At 30.9% G+C, this 22,366-nt stretch overlaps 2 protein-coding genes across 2 annotated transcripts in view; one reads left to right on the forward strand and one right to left on the reverse strand.

Moving 5' to 3' along the window:
- Positions 1-11,153: 11,153 nt before the first annotated feature.
- LOC109107849 (gamma-glutamylaminecyclotransferase C-like) lies at positions 11,154-13,071 on the forward strand. Its single transcript, XM_019121012.2, has 2 exons — positions 11,154-11,280; positions 12,361-13,071. Exons 1-2 carry the CDS (start codon positions 11,257-11,259, stop codon positions 12,856-12,858), a joined length of 522 nt encoding a protein of 173 aa, XP_018976557.1. The 5' UTR covers positions 11,154-11,256; the 3' UTR covers positions 12,859-13,071.
- A 1,679-nt stretch (positions 13,072-14,750) lies between these two features.
- Positions 14,751-22,366, reverse strand: part of farp1 (FERM, RhoGEF (ARHGEF) and pleckstrin domain protein 1 (chondrocyte-derived)) — a 74,371-nt gene continuing 66,755 nt past the window's right edge. The window contains exons 24-27 of the mRNA XM_042717011.1: positions 21,011-21,174; positions 17,043-17,150; positions 16,820-16,971; positions 14,751-15,134 (exon numbers count right to left, since the gene is read on the reverse strand). Coding sequence (XP_042572945.1) covers positions 15,053-15,134; positions 16,820-16,971; positions 17,043-17,150; positions 21,011-21,174 — 506 coding nt within the window. The 3' untranslated portion in view covers positions 14,751-15,052. The remainder of the gene's footprint in view (positions 15,135-16,819; positions 16,972-17,042; positions 17,151-21,010; positions 21,175-22,366) is intronic.

A 22,366-nucleotide genomic window follows, 5' to 3' on the forward strand; every position in this document is an offset into this window, starting at 1 on the left:
TTGACGAATAAAACACACACACACACACACACACACACTCATTACATGCACACAACCACGTAGGCTTACAGACTGACTCAGCTTTACTCTGTTTACATCAGTAAGAGAGCGCTGGTCAGCCCCAGGGGATTGTGGGACTGCGCTGCAGCGGCCCGTCCGTCTGCTGATTTTAAAGGGAATCGAGCAACCAAACTGTGTAGAGTTTTTCAAAATGTGGAGAGTTTTAGGATATCCTGAATGATCTAGCTCTACAACGACAAATGAAAACATAGCACAGCTCATATGTTGTTCCAAGTCTCCCGAAGTATAGCCTAATATGATGACTTTAGATGAGGAACAGGCCAAAGTTTACATCATTATTCACTGACTTTATTGCAGTTTTCAAATCATATTGTCAGTGCTTATTTTATGTATTTAAGTGGTCATGAACTGCCTTTGTTTTTGTTTTTTTTTATTTTGTACTGTTCTCTGAGGGCCACTTATAATGTGTTCACGATTTTTGCATCAAAAAACATCATAATTTACATTTACATTTAGTCATTTAGCAGATGCTTTTATCTTACAAATGAGGACAATGGAAGCAATCAAAATCAACAAAAGAGCAATGATACACAAGTGCTATAACAAGTCTCAGTTAGCTTAACACATTACACTTAGCAAGGTTTTTTTTAGATATAAATTATATAATAATTAAAAAAAGAATTGTGTTAGATGCCTTTTTTAAATTGTATAATAAATAAAAAGAAAACAGATAGAATACAAAAAGATTAGAGAAGCTAGTGCTTACTGATGCAGTCTGGCACTTGATTAAAAATAAAGTTAATTCTCTCTTTCCTAACACTGGGATCAGAAGGAAGGCAATGCTTGGCACTGCACAGCGTCTTGTCTTCTTCAGAGCATCTTTATAATTTGGTTTCTGCGTAGACCTGCGCGTTCTCCTCTATCATAAACACTATGTGTGTGAATCGGTGGGCGGGGCTAAACATGCAGTGATGTCAAAGCAGGCGTTGATCTTCTTCTGCGGAGGCGGTGCTTATCCACACTATGACATCATAGAGTAGGACACTGTAAAAGCTGTGGTTTTGGCAGACTGCCTTCAATATAAGCTGTTTTTAGAGTAATGACAAAGTTTTGAGTTCTGAAACTTACAGAATGTTTTATAAGGAATTTTAGTGACCCTTTAAAATAGGTGTAGAAAAAATATACATAAGACATTTTACATTTTTAACTAATTTCTCATTAAAATTATTAGATGATTACAATATAATGTAATACTTTTTAATTTGTCATAGTTATTTATTTTTTTATTACATAAAATATATGTGACAAAAATAGTTTTTAATTTGTAATTTAGTCATTTATTACATATATATATATATATATATATATATATATATATATATATATATATATATATATATATAATATATATATATATATATACACACACACACACACACACACACAATCTGACTAAAATTATAATTGTATAATGTCATTAAAATTATCATTTTTAATTCATCAGTAAAATATTTTTATTAAAATATATGTAATATAATTAAAACGATATGTTTTAATTTGTCATTAAAATTATGTATTTTTTTTGGGGGGGGGTGTTTGGATAAACAATTCTAATAAATCTACATTTTAAAAGATTATCAGTGAACAACTTAATTTTTGAATGTAAAAGGTTAGTAAAACATTGTTACTTTTTTTTAAATAAATGATGTTTGTCTGTGCAAAGGTTGTCAACATGGAAATGGGTTATTATGGGAGGTTGGCAGGGCGTTGCTAGGCGGTTGTTTTGTGATTGCTTAGCAACTGGCAATCTATGATCTTCTGCTCTCGGGATTTCCTCGCCCTTTTCTGGCCCAGCAGGTGAAAAAAACACCCAGCACACTTTCCTCAAGACACATGAAGAGCTGCAGGCTTTAATATAGAGCGGGTTTGTTTACGTCAGCTATTTTGCAGCAGTGATGAGTGTGGCTCATCCAATCCGACTGTACAGCCTTTAACTATCTGTTTTATAATAGACTTTAATCTATCATGTGGTCATTTAGTGCTTGTGTTAGCAGCTCCGCCGAAATGAAGCGTGGCCCCAGATAAAAAGCACACAGTGATCAAGGGCCGGCCCTTCATATTAAGCACCCTTTGCACAATTGCTATTGATTTCTGCAGCTTTTAAATGTATTAATCATGACCTCTCCTGCGGTCTGGCCCTATTCACACCATCGAATCATTTCATGCTGCTGAAATGCTCTGGCCCTCGTGCCCAATCTAAATTCAATTTGTGCATTTGTACAAATATCTCGGTTGTTGATAATGATATTAACAGCACAGCTCCAGAAGCTCTAAATCCTCGTTACAATTGCAGAGGCCGGTTGTTAGTTTTATTTGTTTGTTGAGTCCCAAGGGAAGGCTTAGGCTTTAATTAATAATTTGGTCAGATTTCGAGGGCAAAACCTTCTCTTGCTCGCCATCATTTCCTGTCGGTGACTTTTTAACGAGGATTTCTAGCACCATCTAGTGCTTGAGCTGGTAACGGCAGCCTGGTGTTAATGCAGGCAGTGTTTGTGCTGGTGCTGTTTAGATATTCATAGAAAATCACAACAAGGCGGAGCAACAACTGGATGCATAAGAAAACAAATTGCATTTACACTGCCTGTGATGTGAGCTTTCTGCTGCGGCTCGTAATGCAGAATCATGTCATTTCAAACAGCTTTGGAGTGCAATTCATTTCTTGTTGCATTAAATGTAGATAGTTTATTGCACAGTTTCTGTGCTTAGTATGCATATTGCCTGTAAGAATATTAGGATGCATTTGTCAGACTGTGCAGTATGCATCAGTACCTGGAATACTGTATCCTACCATACAATTAAACATTAAAACATTTTTTTAATTAAATATCCCAAATATGCTAAATAAAAATGCACAACACATGCATTTTATCATTGCATATTACATGCTGTTTCATGTACTTCAAAACCTATGCAGTATACAGTATGCAGCATCTGAGCATAAATGTTTATATTTACTTTATTTTAATGTTTCGAATGAATGTTCATTCATTGATTCATTAATTCATTCACTTCTTTTGCCTTGGGTTTAGAAAACAGTCTTCACAAAAATACCAATCTTGTCCTGCAATGTTAATTAATCTTGTCCTGCAATGTTAATTAATCTTGTCCTGCAATGTTAATTAAAACTCACATAAAAAAATAAATAAATAAATAAATAAATAAATAAATAAAAGTATTTGAAAGGAAGCTAAAATAAAATATTAAATGGGAAAATTTAAAACATGTTGCTTTGGGAACTAAAAATAACTAAATAACAGAAATATTATTAAACTAAAATGAAAATTAAAACCAAAAATATAAAAATGTCAAAATGCAAAATTACATAAAATTACTACAACTTAAACTGAAATTAAAATGAAAACTAAAAATATATTAAAAAAAAAATGTTGATTCGGCAACTAACTCAGATAAATAAGTAGAAGTAACTAAACAGAAATATTATTATGAACTCAAAGTTCATTTAAGCTATAAAGAAATAATGACAAAAAAAAAAAAAAAAAAAAAAAAAAAAAAAAAAAAAAAGACAAAACTTATAACAAAATTACTAAAGCATAAACTAATATTAAAATGAAAACAATTAAATATAAAAATTGTTAGCTAAAAAGATTTAAATAAAAAAGTCACAAATGCAAAAGCACAAACCAAAATTACTGAATCTAAAGTTAAAATAAAAATTTAAAGAATAAAAATGTTAATTCAAAATATAAATAAATGACAAAAATGCAAAATAACAATTAATTACCTAAACATAAACTGAAATTAAAATGAAAACTATATATTTATATATATTTTATTTTTATTTTTATTTATTAATTTATTTATTTTTTTGTATGTTTTTTAAGCCTTTTGTTTTACGGGGACACAGGAAGTGTCCTCATAAACCATGTTAATGTTGTAGCACCCATGTCATTATACACATTTGTGCCGCATAAACCATATATACCAGTACACACACACACACACACACACACACACACACACACACACAGTGGTGCTCATATGTCAGCATATTGATGTGAGCGCAGACCTCATCTAAACTCTGCTCTGTAAAGCTCAAGAGTAGATGATAATTATCTATCTGTTTGTCTTGTGGAGTGTGGTGCACTTCATTAATAAAATCAATTAGCGTGCCCTCATAACTGCGTATTGATTTACATCATGCCATCCATCCCTCTAGTCTTCATTCGGTCTCTATGGAAACATCACGTCCCAATTTTACATCCTGTCAGCTGATGTAACGAAAACAAATCTGAACTAGTCCGGTTTTGATTGTATGTTTGATTGTTTTGATTGTATTTGCACCAGAAACAGGCCTAATCATCCCGTTTCTCAGTATATTTTTCACAGTCCAGCAGTGATGCATTTCTGCCACTGAATAAAAAATTAAAAAGATAATTGCAACTTTTGAGCTCACAATTCTGACTTTTTTTCTTGCTATTTCAAATGTATATCTCGCAATTTTGACGTTTTCTTCTCAGAATTGCCAGATACTACCAGAACTCGCTATTGTGAGTAATAGTGAGCAAAAGAATCTTGCAATTGTAAGAAAATAGTCAAAATTGCCTTAAAAAACTCTGAAAGGAAACAATAAACTCAGAAAAATGTCAGAATTGCAAGATATAAATTAGTAATTGCAAGAAAAATTGTGAGAATTTTATTTTATTTTTTTATTTATTTTATTTTTTTATTTTTTTTATTTTTTATTTTATTTTATATTTTATTTTATATTTTATATTTTATATTTTATATTTTATATTTTATTTTATTTTATTTTATTTTATTTTATTTTATTTTATTTTATATTTTATTTTATTTTATTTTATATTTTATTTTATTTTATTTTATTTTATTTTATTTTATTTTTTATTTTATTTTTTATTTTATTTTATATTTTATTTTATATTTTATTTTATATTTTATTTTATTTTATTTTATTTTTTATTTTTTATTTTATTTTATTTTATTTTATTTTATTATATTTTATTTTATTTTACCTTAAATTAAATATCACTGTATTCCCCTCAGTTTTTTATTTTATTTTATTTTATTTTTATTTTATTTTATTTTTATTTATTTTATTTTATTTTATTTTATTTTATTTTATTTTATTTTATTTTATTTTATTTGCGGCAGAAACAAGCTTCCACACGTTTGCCTCCAAATCAGAAGTTTGTGTGTTCAAATCTGTTTTTCCTCTATATGCATGAACAATAAAAGAGGCAAACGAAGCTCATCCTCCTCCACACGTTCCCTTGTGATCTGAATCCTAGGAGAGAAAGACTAATTGCTTTTATAGACAAACCGCCCTGTAAATGAGTCCTAATTTCCCGTCGTTTTAAGCCAGGCAGGAAAACTAGACTCGGCTCTCTCTGAATCTATTATTCCGTCTCTCCTCAGAGGATTGACTGAAATCGTGCGCAATCCAACATGCGTTAAACATCTTTAGGGCTTGATTGAAGCTTTTTGTGTGTTTGGAGGAGGAGTGGATGAACAGAATGAGCGAGAATCAAATGATGCATCTTATTTGCCGTTCATTAGAATGCAACATGAAAATACATTATCATAAATTTGAACTTTATGAGTTCATTTGTGAAATTAGGCCGCATAAACATGCAATGCAGTGATAAAAGCCCTGATAATTCAGTCCAACTTTTAAGTTTTCTAAAGAAACATTAAGCAGATGCTCACAACATATATCATAACCATAGCAACCAGGGTGTTGTGGGTGGTTGCTAGGATAATTGCTAGGGCTCTCTATATGACTTTTTAAACCATTTTGAATTCACACTTTTATTATTTATTTTTTTTTTTGGTTGCCAAGGTGTTGTGGGTGGTTGCTAAGGCTTTTCTATATGGTTGCTAATTTATTATGAATGGTTTGAAGTGTGTAGCTGTGTGGTTGCTAGGGTGTAGTGGATGGTTGCTAGGGTTTTCTAAATGGTTGGTAAGGTGTTCAAAATAATTTTAAGTGTGAAGCTGTTTGGTTGTCAGGGTGTTGTGGGTGGTTGCTAGGGCTTCTCAAAATGGTTGCTAAGGTGTTCCAATAATTTTAAGTGTGTAGCTGTTTGGTTGCTGTGGTGTTGTGAGTGGTTGCTAGGATGTTGTGGTTAGCTATGTGGTTGTCAGGGTGTTGTGGGTGGTTGTTAGGGTTTTACTATATGGTCACTAAGGTTTTCCAAATAATTTTAAAGTGTGTAGCTGTGTGGTTGCTAGGGTGTTGTGGTGGTGTGGGTGGTTGCTAGGATGTTGTGGTTAGCTGTATGGTTGCCAGGGTATTGTGGGTGGTTGCTATGGCTTTTCTATATGGTTGCTAAGGTTTCCAGTTTGTTGTGTGTGGTTGTGTGTGGTTGCTAGGGCTATTCTAAATGGTCACTAATGTGTTCTGAATGGTTTTAAGTGTGTTCCTGTGTGGTTGCTAGGGTGTTGTGGTTAGCTGTGTGGTTGCCATGGTATTCTGGGTGGTTGCTAGAGCTTTTCTATATGGTTGCTAAGGTTTCCAGTTTGTTATGGGTGGTTGCTAGGGCTTTTCTATATGGTTGTTAAGGTTTCCAGTTTGTTATGGGTGGTTGCTAGGGCTTTTCTAAATGGTCACTAGTGTGTTCTGGATGCTTTTAAGTGTGTAGCTGTGTGGTTGCTAGGGTGTTTTGGGTAACTGTGTGGTTGCCAGGGTGTAATGAGTGGTTACTAGGATAGTTGCCAGGACTTTTCTATATGGTTGCTAAGGTGCTCCAAATAATTTTAAGTCTGTAGCTGTGTGGTTGCTGTGGTGTTGTGGGTGGTTGCTAGGGCAGTTCAAAATGGTCACTAATGTGCTCTGGATGGTTTTAAGTGTGTAGCTGTGTGGTTGCTAGGGTATTGTGGTTAGATGTGTGGTTGCTAGGGTATTGTGGGTGGTTTCTAAATCTTTTCTATATGGTTTCTAAGGTTTACAGTGTGTTGTGGGTGGTTGCTAGGTGCTCACAAGTAACAATGGCCCAGAACACCCTAGCAACCACTTAGCAACACACTTATAACAACTTTGCATTGTAGCAGTGAGCTTTGCTCAGTCAAACACACTGTATTTGTTCAGTTGTATGGCTGTAGCTGCGTATGAATGTATCTGATGGTACGAGTGTGTCCTTGCTGCTTTGACTCTCAAACATCTGGCTGTGTGTTTGTAATAATGAGCAGAACATGACGGCGCAGCGACCGTCTCACCTCTGAAAGCCCTGAATGACACTTCAGCAGATGCTTCAATGCAGTCTGTTTTTTCCTCTCTGTTTTGTGTCTTTCCTCTCAGTGTGAAGGTGTTTAATGTTCATTCTGTGACAACAGAGTTCATGTTGAAGATCATGAGCACCTCTAATCATCAAGCACAAATAATCTAAACACAAGTCATTGGTTTTTACTTTCTACGTGCTTTAGATGAGACATGCAGCATATGTTTTCTTCTGTTCTGGGTCTCGTTAAAGAGATTTCATGATGCTATTTCATTGCATATTGATTAGTAATGTTGCAAAAATTCTACTTATATAAAACTGCTACAATATTAGTATTTATTAATATTTTAATTAGATTTCATTTTTATATTTGTTTTAATTTTAGTTTAGGTTTAGTCATTAGTTTTTTGTCATCATTTTTATAATATTTTTTATCAAATGTGTCTATTTAATTGTTTTTCAGTTTTCGTTTAGCTATTTGATTAGTTATTTTTAGTTTATTTATTTTCCATTTTTAAACACTTTAGTAAAATAGTTATTATTATTATTATTATTATTATACTATTTAATAATATTTATTATTTTTCTACAATTAACGTTGACCTAGCGGTATTAAAGTGCTATCTTATAGTGTTTTTGTTTTAAATATGTCTATTTGGTTTTTATCATTTTTTTATATCTAGTCACATTTAGTAATTTTAGTGAAATAACACACACACACATACACACACACACACACACACACACACACACACACACATATATATATAAAGTTATTATTTTAATTTAATGCATCAATATTATAATAATATTTTATTATTAGTAGTATTATTACCAGTTTATCATTATTATAGTGTTATATAGTGCTTTTGTTTTAAATATGTCTACTCTGTCTGTTTACGATTTTATTTTAGTTTAAGTTATTTTAATTTCTGTAATTTTGTTGTTGCTGTCATTATTATAGTTATTATTTATACCTCCATATTTTAATAATAATAATGTTTATTATTATAACCTTGCTCAACAGTATTATAGCCTTATATTGCATATTTAGTTTTTATTTAATTTTTATTTTATATTCAAGTTTTAGTTAGCAATTTTAGTAAGTCTAAGTCATTTTAGTACTTAAATTAAACTAAATGAAAATAAGGAAACAAAGTAAAATTTTTATTTTTTGTATTGGTTAAGGTTTATTTAATTTCAAATGTTTATGTAATGATTTAGTTTTAGTCAGAGATCGTCAGTCTGGGTTGAGCTCCTGAATTGAGTGCTTTCTGAAGGTTATGCAGTTGATTTCTCTGTACAGAGTGAATTGTCGCCGCTGATGATAATGCGCTGCTAAGTGAGCAGTGAGGCTGCTGTTGAACACAGAAGCAGTGTCAGTGTCTCTGGAAGAGCGGGACATGTTCGTCTCTCTGGGACAATAACTGATGACTCAGTGAAGCTGCACATCTGCTCTTATTGCTCCTGCAGCTCGTCCTGATATCACAGTCCCACAGACTCACCACTCTGTCACGGCCTTCATTTAATTTATTTCTGAAGCCCTTTTTCAAGATTTTTTCTTTTTTCTTTTATAATTTAGTTTTGCATGACTATTTTAGAGTGTGAATGTGGACATGTGTTCATCTGACTGACATCAGAAAGTTGCAGAAGTTAAAATACTGTGTTGCTACGCAGCTTATTATGCATATTATTGCCTAAATATTCTATTTACTATAATATTTGGAAATATAATTATTATAGCTGTAATATATTATTATTAATATTATTAATCAGTATTTATAATCTGCCAATGACATAATGCAATAGGCAGATTCTAAATGTAATTAGAAAATGTACTTATCTGAAAACATGTTTAATAATTGATATTACTATTAATAATAAATATTATTAATAATAATAATAATAATAAATATTATGACTTATTATGACTTTTTTAATCATTTACTACTACTACTACAATCAATGCAAAACATTTATATTGAATTCTCTGAAAACATGTTTAATTATTTTATGGTGATTATTACAACCAAACTAATAATAATAATAATAATAATAATAATAATAATACAGTAGAAATCAAGTAATATTTTAACAATATTAAAGCCTCATGATGTTATTGTATCCTAAATGTGAAATTGAAAAAAAAAAAAAAAATCTTAGAATATTTCTTTATTTTAACATTCTTTTGTTTCAAATTTGTTTCAAAATCTAGAATGTCTTTTAGAATGTCATTTAAAACAGTCATAACATTAAAAATATTTATTTATTTATTAATACCCTAAAAGATTTATGGATTTAAATGCGGGGAAAGCCCAGATTTGAGACTTTTGGTCTCATGCTCATGAGTGTTTCTCACTGAAGTGTGTTTATTAGGCGACTCAGATGCTGACACGTGCGTGCATGCGTGCGTGTGTGTGTGCATGTGCGTGTGCGTGTGTGTGTGTGTGCGTGTGTGTGTGTGTGTGTGCGTGTGTTAAACACATTAAATCACAGAAGTGTCATGTATTAATCGTTGGATGGATGATGTGCAGAAATACAGTCACCGGCTCATTGAACTCCTGTGATGTTTTGCACCATCAGCCGTTTCGTCATGTAATGTGCTCTATCCATCTTTTTCAAGCTCTAAGACTTTTATTAAAATAAGCAAATCTAAATCTCATCTCCTGCTGCGTTGGTCTCTTACGACGTCCAGAAGCTCAAATGTCCTGCGGGCGGCCACAACATTAACGAGACCATTTCTCAAAGAATGAAGGGTTCCTCGGGAGCTTTAAGGTTTAAGAAAAATACTCTCCTTTACATTTTATGCATCTTAAAGCACAAAAAAAGCCACTAACTACATTAAAGCCGGCACTTTCTGTGGGGTCTGAGTTTATAGTTGATGAACAAAAGCAACTGATGTGTTTGATCAAAATGTTATTTTAATTTTATTACCTTGAAGATAACCTGATTGGTTTGATCAAAATGTTATGGATTAGGTGTATAATGTATATTTATTATATATATAATATTATATAATCATATATTATATATATATTATATATATATATATAATATTATATATAGATATATATATAGACATAGTATACATGAGAGATCATAGATATATACATAATAGATAGAATACCTATACTATATACATACATATACAATCTACAATCTCAGACTCCCACAAAAAAAAAAAAAAAAAATATATATATATATTTATATATATATATATCGATATATATATATATATATATATAATATTATATATATATATATATATATATATATTTTTTTTTTTTTTTTTTTTTTTTTCAAATAAAAGAAATTATAACAAATAAAGCTGTCACTTTCTGTGGAGTCTGATTTTATATTAATATTTTTTAAGGCATTAGAACGTGTATACGTCACCTTATCTTAGAAATAAAAATGCACATTTATATTTATTTATTTAAAGCTTTTTATGTCAGCTGTACTCACAATAACAGCAAAAATGAACTTTAACGAATTTTTAATCACTTCCAGTGCAATACCAATATTTTACTGTACTCTCAGAGTCTGATTGAGCTTTTCTCATTCAGTGACAGTATGTGATCAGGTCACCGTGCAGATACACAGACTGACCACTAGATGGCGCCCTTTCACCACTAAAACACTTCACAGCACTGTCGCCTGTCAGTCATTACAGTAGGTCACGTTAATGTTGTGTAAAATTTATTTTCATTTATTAGTTTGTGTAGTTTGACAAGTCTTGATCTCTTGTTGCCTCTCTGTGTTGTAAACATCCGAATTTGCGTACTTGGTATTGCGAAACGGCTCGTTCTTTCTTCATACCAAACCCCGCCCATCCCTCATGTCATGTGACGTAATGACACACGTCACTTCCTTACTTTTCCATATATGGAGCGCAGAATGTTTTTGTTTGTAGTCTGTTAGTGTTTCAGCAGCTCGGTCCTGTTTTCTCCCGAACTCACAGTTGTATCTTTGATAAATGAAAGGATCTGTTATATTAACGGTAAGAGAGCCAGTTTTCTTCTGGTTTAGCTCTTTATTGGCTGGTGAAGCGTGTGTTTACAAGAGAGCAGCAGTGATTTAATGTCAGTAATATCATAAGAGTTCACGTGGCTGTGTTTTCATCTAAACTGTGATATAATGTCTGATCATCTGTGGTTTAAAATGAACATATGACAGCTTGGCTGATCGAATAAAATAGACATTTGACCAGAAACAAGCATGAATATCAAAACGAGTTTGATCGCATTCTTAATAAATGTGTGTGCGTTTGTATTTTTCGTGCTTTTATTATGAAAATCGCGTGTCAGAAAAAAACGTGTCATGCTATAATTTTACTTTTAGACTAAGATTGAGTTTTTATCATCGATCTCAACATCTGACACTTTTGACAACAGGCCTAACCTTACTTTTTTTTTTTTTTTTTTTTTTTAACGACTAACGTTAGCAGTTTTAGATCTTTATAAGTGACAAATGAAGGAAATTCTGTAAGGGTTATTTTATTTTAATTTCAGTTCGTCATTCATGTAAAAGCCATTAATTAATTACAGATGTTTATATTATTATTATTATTTTGAAGTGCTGTTTCTCCTACAGCTTAATTTGTATGTGAGCAAACTGAAAACGTCTGTTTAAATATTGTCAGCATATACAATGGTCAAACAACATTGTTATATCATTAAAAAAAATGTTTATACACTGTTGCCTAATATTTGTAGGATTTCTTCCAAGACACAAGGCCCTCAGTATTATAAAAACTATATATATATAAATAATTACATTAAACATTTACTTACTTTTACCAGTTTATATAAAGTAGTCAACATTTGAAGTGGATCAAAAAAAAAGTTCATCAAAGTTGTCCTGAGACAAGAACACACTTTTAGGACAACTTTGATGAAAGGTTTTGATTCACTTTAAATGTTGACAACTATAATGCATGACATATCATTAGTTATAAAAAGTAGAAATAAAAATCTAGCTAATGTAACAGATTTATCCTGAGAGAATACAGGGTTGTTTTCTGTTAGTGTGTGGATGTTTGACTGATTTCGAATGTTCAAGAGTGTCTCTGTGTCCACAGCTGATGGTCGGTGTGGTCTGTCCCGTGGCTCACATGACTCGGGTGTTTGTCTACGGCACGCTGAAGAAAGGCCAGCCCAACTACTTCAGGATGGAGAACGCTTCTAACGGTCAGGCCGAGTTCCTCGCTCGCGCTCGAACCGTAGAGCCATACCCGCTCGTGATCACCACCAAATACAACATCCCCTTCCTGCTCAACGAGCCCGGGACGGGTCAGCGTGTCTACGGAGAGCTCTACCGCGTGGACCAACAGATGCTGGACTTCCTGGACAAGTTTGAAGGCTGTCCAGAGAGGTACCAGCGCACCAAGATCCAGCTGGAGGTGCAGGACGGGGACGGTGAAGGAGAACACACACTGAGGCCTGGACGCTTCGAGGAGGCATTTGTGTACAGCAAACATGAACCCGCGTGGCTCCAGAACCAAACATACGAGAGTTATGATGCGTACGGTGACCACGCACTGAAATATGTGCTTCCTGAGGATAGAACCCCCGAGTAACGACTGTACCGTTAACAATCAGCAGGGTCCAGAACTAACAAGTTACCACATCTGCCAGAGTCACGTCCATTTATCATTTAGATGTTACAAAATTCATGCATGCATATGTACACACACTCACGTGTGGTCAGAATTGTTGGTACACTTGATAAATATGATCAAAGAAGGCTGTGTAAATAAATCTGCATTGTTAATCCTTTTGATCTTTTATTTTAAAAAAAAAAATCACAAAAATCTAACCTTTCTTTGGAGAATAAGAATTTAATATTATATTATATTATTTATATATATATAGATATATATATATATATATTATATATTATATAATATATATATATATAATGAGGACTATGCTGTAGAAGTGTTTATTATGAGTTTTCTATACTGCACGCTACAATAAAATCAGATTTTTTTTTTGTTGCAATAAAATCATTTCTGAATGTTTTCATTATTATCATGAAAATGATGAGAAATGCATCACATCTGTATATATATATGGATTTATTCTGAACATATTCACGCACTGTCAAACATACATTTCTGCCAACATATAATCCATATTGTAATTTTATATATATGTATATGCATTAAGAAAGAATGCTTAAAAAAAAGTTTAAAGAGAAGAATTTTGGCACTCAAGCAGTTGGATAAAAAGGCAGCCGGCTTCCTTCTGTTTTGTTGTTTTTCTTGCACCATGACAGAATAATGGCTAATCATGAGGGACTGTGTACTGATCCCTCAAAACTAAACATTACAAATAAACAGTTAGTAGCGCTTCACAGTTAATAAAAAAACTTATAAAAAAAACTTCCTACAAAAAAAAAATAAAGATTTCGAGTACGCAAAAAACTCAAGAAAGCAACATGTGCCGTACATCTCAGGCTTAAAACATTACAAATCCAGCTTGTGCATAGACTCGGGTCTATGGGACGACCAGGTCACTTCACCCCAAAAATACCCCCACCATATTTATAAAAAAAAAAAAAACTAAACAGTAAGTGTGAAAAGTGAAACTCTATTTTGCACCAAAACAAGCATATTTTTTGAAGATATTTTTGATTATTTTTCTTCCTGTTTTAAAAAGTTTTCTAAATTTTTCAATTTAATACAGTAAAAATCAAGACATTTTTGGTTTAATTGAAAACAGTGTAAATTTTATAATACCATTATGTAAAATAACAATTGTACTTAATATTTTTGAATTACAATAATGAAATTTTCAGGGCAAATTGTATCTCAATACAGGCCAAAAAATAGCCTATTTTTTTTCATGCAAAAATTCTGAATATATTCTTAAAAAAAAAAAAAAAGATGCTTGTTAATACAGTAATGAAAATCATACAGTTTTGTATTAAAAAAACCACACAAATACAATAATGAAAAAATAAAAATAATACTAATAAAATCAAAATAAAAACTAAACTTTTTATTTTTTGCATTAAAATAAAGAAAATGTCAGGCTAGTAACTTTTTTAACAGGGCAAAATATTCATTAAAAAACCAAAAAAAAAAAACCCAAAAAAAATACACATATTTTTAAAACAAAAAAAAAAAAAAAAACTTATATTTACACTTTTGTGTGAAAAATACACCCACACTTCCCCCCACATATTTTCAAAGCATCACCCTTTAGAAATATCAGAGCAGAAGTCAGTAATAAAAGCTGTAGTGCAACTACAACAAAAACAAAGCATCACCCCCATAAAAAAACACAAAAAAACAATCAAATAAAAAAAGCTCTAATATCAAAACATCTCATTCAGCTCCACAAAACCAGTCTCCAATAAAGCATTTATAAAACACATTCATAAAACATTCATAAGAACAAATCATCGCATTCAACATAACCAAATCATACAAAACAAAAAATCATAAAACACATTCATAAAACATTCATAAGAACAAATCATCGCATTCAACATAACCACTGCATTCAAGTCAATAAACCATTCCTGAAAGCTTTCTTGTAAATGTTATGCACGATTTACAGGAATGAGCTCTTGAGTTTGATGAACGAGGACTGTGTCTTTGCACACTGAAAGGAACTGTAGATCTGGAAGTGTTTGGCACTGACCTCCATCTCAACCCTTCAAAGCCTTCACAATAAAGTGAAACAAGGATATAGCACACGAAAAACTTCCATAAGAACCGTGTTAAAGTGTGTAGAGAGGACCTGATTGAGAACAGTCTTTGGTCAGTAGACGTGTGGCTCTTTGCGGCTCAGAGAGCGGATGTGACTGGATGAGCAGGTGGCGCTGCGGATCACCTCCATCCACCTACAACACAACAAACACATCCCACAATGCACTGCAGTCCGCCTGACATTCAATTCAAAAGTGACAGCAACACTTTTAACATCTCAACTTCAACTTTTTGGACTTTCAAGACAAAAATAAATAAATACTTTAATAATTACTTGAAATTATTATTATTATTATTTTACTTATTACTTATTTTTAATAGTACTTTTCTGTAAATATATATTTTTGTATCATATTTCTGTAGTAAATTTTTTTATTACAGAAACATGGCACAAAAACTAAAACAAAAATGAAGTATAACGTATTTTTGTTACAGAAACATTACAAAATAAATTAAAAAATATAATTTATAACATTATATTTTTGGTAGCAAAAGTATTTTTTATTACAGAAACAACGAAAATGAAGTATAACATTTTGTTATAGAAACATTACAAAATAAAAAATATATATACACTGTTTAAATAAAAGAAATTAAAATATTAGATGTATATTATGTTATACTTTCTGTAAATATTTTTTGTAGCACGTTATACATAAACATACTACAAAAAATATCTAAAGGTATACCATTTTTAAGTATTACACAAAATAAAGGAAATATTTATTTACATTTTCACATACAACTGCATTAAAAAAATATACTTTTTTTTTTACTTCATTATTACTTATTTTTTAAGTAGTACTTTTCTGTAAATATTTTTTTTGTATGATATTTCTGTAGTAAAGTATTTTTATTACAGAAACAGCACAAACAAATAACTCAAAAACGAAGTATAACATTCTGTTACAGAAACATTACAAAATAAATTAAAAATATAATTTATAACATAAATAATATTTTTGGTAGCATGGTAGCAAAAAGTACAACATTGTTTTTATAGAAACATTACAATATATATATATATATACTGTTTAAATAAAATAAATTATAATATTATATGTATATGTCATACTTTCTGTAAATATTTTTTGTAGCACGTTATACATCAACATACTACAAAAAGTATCTAAAGGTATACCATTTTGTTCCTGAAGCATAACACAAAATAAAGGAAATATTTATATAAATTTTCACCTAAAACTGCATAATGTTTTGTTTTTTTAACTTATTTAATTACTTTTTTTTTACTTCATTATTACTTATTTCTTAAGTAGTACTTTTTTTCCTTAAATATATTTTTTGGTATCATATTTCTGTAGTAAGGTGTTTTTATTATAGAAACAGCAAAAAAGAAAGAAAAAAAAAAACTCAAAAACGAAGTATAACATTTGTTACAGAAACATTACAAACTACATTTAAAATATAATTTGTAACATAATATTTTTGGTAGCATGCTTCTGTAATAAAAGTATTTTTTTATTTCAGAAACAGACCAAAAATTTTCTAAAATGAAGTATAACATTTTGTTATAGAAACATTACAAAATAAATACAATTATATACACTGTAATTAAAATATTAGGTGTATATTATGTTATACTTTCTGTAAATACTTTTTGTAGCATGTTATACATAAAAAATATCTAAAGGTATAACATTTTGAAGCATAACACAAAATAAAGGAAATATTTATATACATTTAATAAATTTGTCAAATACTTATTTGTTTATTTATTCATGTAACTAATACAACTACTGAAGGATTATTAGCAGTGCTGTCCATTCTGAACAGTATTAGGTTCGTGTTGGTACTGTACCTCTCAAAGCTGTACTCGCTCTCAGATCTGAAATAGTAGACGTGTGATTTGAAATGAAGCTTGAAGACGTAGTCTTTGTGGATGTTCTCGGACTCTGAGGGAACGGTGATGGAGTATCCCAGCAGAGGAAGACTGGCCAGAGGAAACTCATCCTGCAAAGAGACGCTCACATGAGACACGGCCGGACACCGCACCGTCACGTCACATCAGGAACATTTCTGACCTGGTGGGTTTTGTAGAAGAACAGGCTGAAGTTGGTGAAGACCACCCATAACTTCTGCCAGCCGTTGCTGTTTTTGAACTTTCTCAGAAGATTCCCAGAGAGCTGATTCTGAAGAGCAAAGACGAAAACATACTTCAGATACAACTTCAGGGTCCAAAATCAACACCATCTATATTATTAATATATGTGACCCTGGAGCTCAAAACCAGTCTTCAGTCTCTGGGGTATATTTGTAGCAATAGCCAAAAATACATTGTATGGGTCAAAATTATCGATTTTTCTTTTATGCCAAAAATCATTAGGATATTAAGTAAAGCTCATGTTCCATGAAGTTATCTTGTGAATTTCCTACCGTAAATATATCAAAACTTAATTTTTGATTAGTAATATGCATTGCTAAGAATTCATTTGAACAACTTTAAAGATGATTTTCTCAGTATTCTGATTTTTTTTTGCACCCTCAGATTCCAGATTTTCAAATAGTTGTATCTCGAACGAATATTGTGCTCCTAACAAACCATACATCAATGGAGAGATTATTTATTCAGCTTTCAGATGATGTATACATCTCAATTTCGAAAAATTGACACTTAAGACTGATTTTGTGGTCCAGGGTTACAGACTGAGTACCTTTAAGTACTGAAATACAGCAAATACAACTAAATAAACTAAAAAAATAAATTTTCATAGAATTACATTACAAAAACAAAATAACTAAAACTTCACAATAAGATCTCGTTAGTTAATGTTATTAGTTAATGCATTAACTAGTATCAACTAACATTACATTTGTACTTCTTGTATTTATTTATTTATTTTTTCCATTTTTGTTAACATTAGTAACAAAGATAAAAATACAAAAAAATACAAATATTCAGTGTTAGTTCACGTTAGCGTAGGTCCATTAAATAATTTAAAAATTTGATTACATTTTATTTTTTTAATAATGCTTTAGTATATTTTGGAATTAACTACTTTAACTGAGATTAATACATGTCTTGGAAGTATTTTTCTAAATAAACTAACTGTTAACAAATGGAAGCTCGTTGTAAACTTACCACATGAATGAAAATAATCTTAAAATAAAATCTAATTCAAAATGGTCACAAAAACTATAATAGTATATCAATAATACTGCAATATATTATTTTATTACTAATTACTAATACATAGCATTTAGTAAACTAACATCACTGATGTCTTCTACTGTGATTTCAATCATGCATGACATTAAAATTAAAAAGGTAATGCATGATTTAAATCAAAAGAGATCACAAAATACTCACAACAACATATAAATAGCAGTCGATTTTTGAGAGTGTTTGAGACTGACAGCACAAAGTGTCGCCATATTATTCAAAGACACTTGAATTTATATTCAGATCTGATTAGAAAAAAGCACTATTTATAAAAGATGTTCTTGCATTACATCTGCACTATTTATTTGTTTATGTTGGTGCATCAGACAGTATAGCGTGCTGCATCTCTAAGATGTAATGTGAAGTTAAATCCAGTTCGATTTCATCCCAACAGGTTTTAAACCTTGACTCCTCTTTAACAAACAGACACGTCTCATCACATTTGTGCTGAAGCAGCAGCAAACACACTCAACAACATTCAAAGAGAGAAGGACACAGAACTCAAGCAGCATCAGCCCAAGTACAGTCAGCATTCAGAGACAACACAAATTCATCCAGCTGTTTTTATTCAACAGTGCTGTATGTGCAGAGCAGAAGAAATCCAGCTTAATTATCCGCAGGTTATTCACCTCGACAAATCACTGACTGTGTGACACTACAGCCAATAAACAGCAGGAATGTCAAATTTACTACTGTACCAGATCCAGTGTTATTTTAGTATTTATACAGTATACAGTATATACTACAGTTCTGTTCAGTTTTTTTACATGTTTGAAACTGCTTTTATTTATATGATTTTTTTCAGTTTTAAGTGTTAGTAATTTGGTTATATGCAAGATATTATTATTTTGTTATACTGTATATAATATATTATTTAAAAAAACAAAAACAAATGGAAGCTTGTTGTAAACTTACCGCATTAAATGAAAGTAATCTAAAAATTAAATCTAATTCAAAATGGTCACAAAAACTATAATTTTATTATTATTATTTTATTATATATAATATATTATTATAAAAAAAACATTTAATGCGCTGTTACTTTTTGCACTTTTTTGTACTTTTTTTTATTATTTATTGTATTGATCTCCAAGAAATATTTCTATTTAATTTCAATTGTAGTTTTAGTAATTTAAGTACATTAACTTTTATTTAAAATATTTCAAGGCAACATTTACAGTATAATTTTCATTTAAGTGTATTAAGTTCTTTTTTTTTAATAGAAAATTTGTATTTTTGTTTTATTTGTATTTTCGCATTCTTTCGATCACTGATAATTATTTTTAATCGTTTTAGTTAATAATAACTCTGGTTTGAAGACAGCCTGCCTGTCATTACAAGACTGAGCTCTTCTTCTTCTACATGGGATCTTTACAAAACAAACACAAACTCCAGGCTCTTCTGGAACAGCTTTCTTGAACGTTAACATCCACTGAATCAGGGGTCACAAAACTGGGTCCTGCAGAGTTTATCTCCATCTAGATGCCTAGTAAGAGCTCGATTAGCTGCTTCAGGTGTGTCTGATTAAGGTTTGACACAACGGCCCTCCGGGACCGAGTCTGGTGGCCCCTGTGCTAAACGAACGCTAGCAAATCATCGTGCGTGAAAGCGTCCGTGTTTTACCTCTCTATTCCTGCAGCTTTCACTAAAGCAGAAGCTTTGGACACGATACCAACACACCAGAGAGAGAGACACGGGCCCCTGGGCCCTGAGCGGGGCCGCAGCGGGAGCCTCTGACTGACTGACTGGACACAGAGCCGGACAGAGACACAAACACAGAGAGAGACATGAGAGACACACATGGACACGGACAGGAGACGGAAACCACACACGGCCCGATGATCTGAAGAAGACCTAAAACACTGCAAACACACTTCTGAATGAGTCTTTACAGTAAAAACATCTACAAATCCTTCAAACAAGATCAACTGACTTGAGAAACAAGTCTTTTTATTCAGCTTTGATCACAGAAATAAATTACATTTCAATAGATATTCACATAGAAAACAGCTATTTTAAATTGTAAAAATATTTCAAAATTTTTACTGTATTTCTGATCAAAAAAAAACCTTTGAATGCTTATGGGTCAAAGACGAAACATCCCGATTTTGGGTGCCTGCATCAAATTAAATTTACAAAAGTGATTTTATATCCACAGAGAGAATATAAAAAGCCCGTAAAGTGTCTGTTATAATGTTTCAAATAACCTCTGTGAAAATTAAACGTCAAAATATGGGTGAAATAATGTTCCATCGTCAATTAGTGCAATAGATACATTTATGCAAAAAATGAAACATACTTATTCTGACCGGTACTTATTCAAAGGAATAAGTGATACTAAATTTTATAATATCTTAAATAGTTTAAATCTGTGGAGAAATGGGTGAAATCTAGTAGTGGTAAAGATTTGATTTAATTATTATTTGGAGGCTCATCTCTGATTCTTAAATAGTCTATTAATGTCATCGAATCATTCTTGAAAATGCATCTTGCGTAAAGGATTTTTAGATATTTTAACTGGATAATTAGACAAAAATACTCATTAAGAACGGGATTTTCTGCAGTGGATGAAATTTCTGTCATTATTAATTGAACAGTGATTATTTTCATGTTCAAGTTCAATGCATCTGATAATGCTTTCGGCTACCAATAAAACTCTCTGCTTTATTTCATTCCAGATTTCAAATTATGGAAATGTGGAACAGTGCACAAATTCAACGTGGGACCGATTAGGAGTGACGCCTTGAAAACAGTCGAAGTTCCTCGAGGAGGAGAGAGAGAAAGAGAGGAAGGTTAAACACAGAGACGGCGCTCTGGAGCTCTGGATACCTCTAAAGCTACGCTAAAATCCACCATGGACACGCTGGTGTTGCGATGCCAGCACACGTGAACCGTGGTGTTACCACGGTGAGGCGTCTGCCGCTCCAGAGACGTCCGCGAGGCGCTCAGGTCGTCTTCTGACTCCTGGTCGGCGCTAGATTCCTCAGGGGATTCTGGGAAATGTGGGAAGAGCAGCCATTTAAACAAGAAAACAAAGGAAGGTGGTGATCTCTTGAGGTTATGTGTTTTTGTACCATATGTACTATGGTAAAAACAGCCTTCAGGTACTGCAGAGCATCAAATTAATACACAGGGGTCCATAAATATGGTAATCACTATAGATACTATCACACTATACACTGTACACTATAAGTACTCATCACTGTATTCAAAGTACCTTCAAGAATACCATAGTGCACATCCAAAATACCATGGTAGAACTAATGGTAGTACCATGTCTGAAAAACGAATGTTTTGGACATTCTATATATAAAAAAAAAAAAAAAAAAAAAAACACACATAAAAATACTTTAAAATAATTTTACATTTAATAAACAATGTAAAATGAAGTCAAATAAAAAAAAAAAATTTGTTCATAAAAAAATTATAAATAACATATATATATATATATATATATATATAAAATAAAAAAATAAAAAAATAATAACTTCTTGATTTGATACCATTTATTAAATAAATATCAACAAATATAGAAAGAAAAAAGTAGTTAGACGTAAGTAAAATAATTATATATTATATTCTAGTATATTAAATATTATAATATATATTTATAATATATTATATGAACTATTATTAAATTATATTATATATTAAATAAGTGTAAAAAAACATTTAATAGACAATGTAAAATTAATTAAAAAAATAATTTGTTCATAAAAATAATTATAAATAATATATTTTTAATTTAATTATAAATAATGTTTTTATTATATATATATATAGATATATATATATATATATATATATATATATATATATATATATATATATATATATTAAATAAAAAAATAATAATTTCATGAATTGAAACCATTTATTAAATAAATATCAACAAATATAGAAAGAAAAAAGTAGTTATAAGTAAAATAATTACATATTTTATTTTAGTATATTAAATATTATAATATGTATCAATAATATATTATATTAAATATTATTACATAATATTATATATTAAATAAATGTAAAAAATAAAAAAACAAACATTTCATAGACAATTACAACAATCAATATAAAGCAGGTAGACGATGTCCTTTGAAGTTTTCATGAGACAAAGACAGCGAACAAAAACTCTGTCAATACTTTGAAACTGGATATGAGTTCATGCATCAGGTCAGGAGACAG

This window comes from Cyprinus carpio, chromosome B1 (assembly GCF_018340385.1).
Source record: "Cyprinus carpio isolate SPL01 chromosome B1, ASM1834038v1, whole genome shotgun sequence".
Classification (NCBI taxonomy): Eukaryota; Metazoa; Chordata; class Actinopteri; order Cypriniformes; family Cyprinidae; genus Cyprinus; species Cyprinus carpio.

What these genes read in the sequence shown, in the direction of transcription:
- LOC109107849 (XM_019121012.2), top strand. Translation starts at nt 11,257, where the DNA reads ATGAAAGGATCTGTTATATTAACG. An exon ending in AAGGATCTGTTATATTAACG is followed by an intron (nt 11,281 to 12,360) that starts GTAAGAGAGCCA and finishes CTGTGTCCACAG; the next exon opens with CTGATGGTCGGTGTGGTCTG.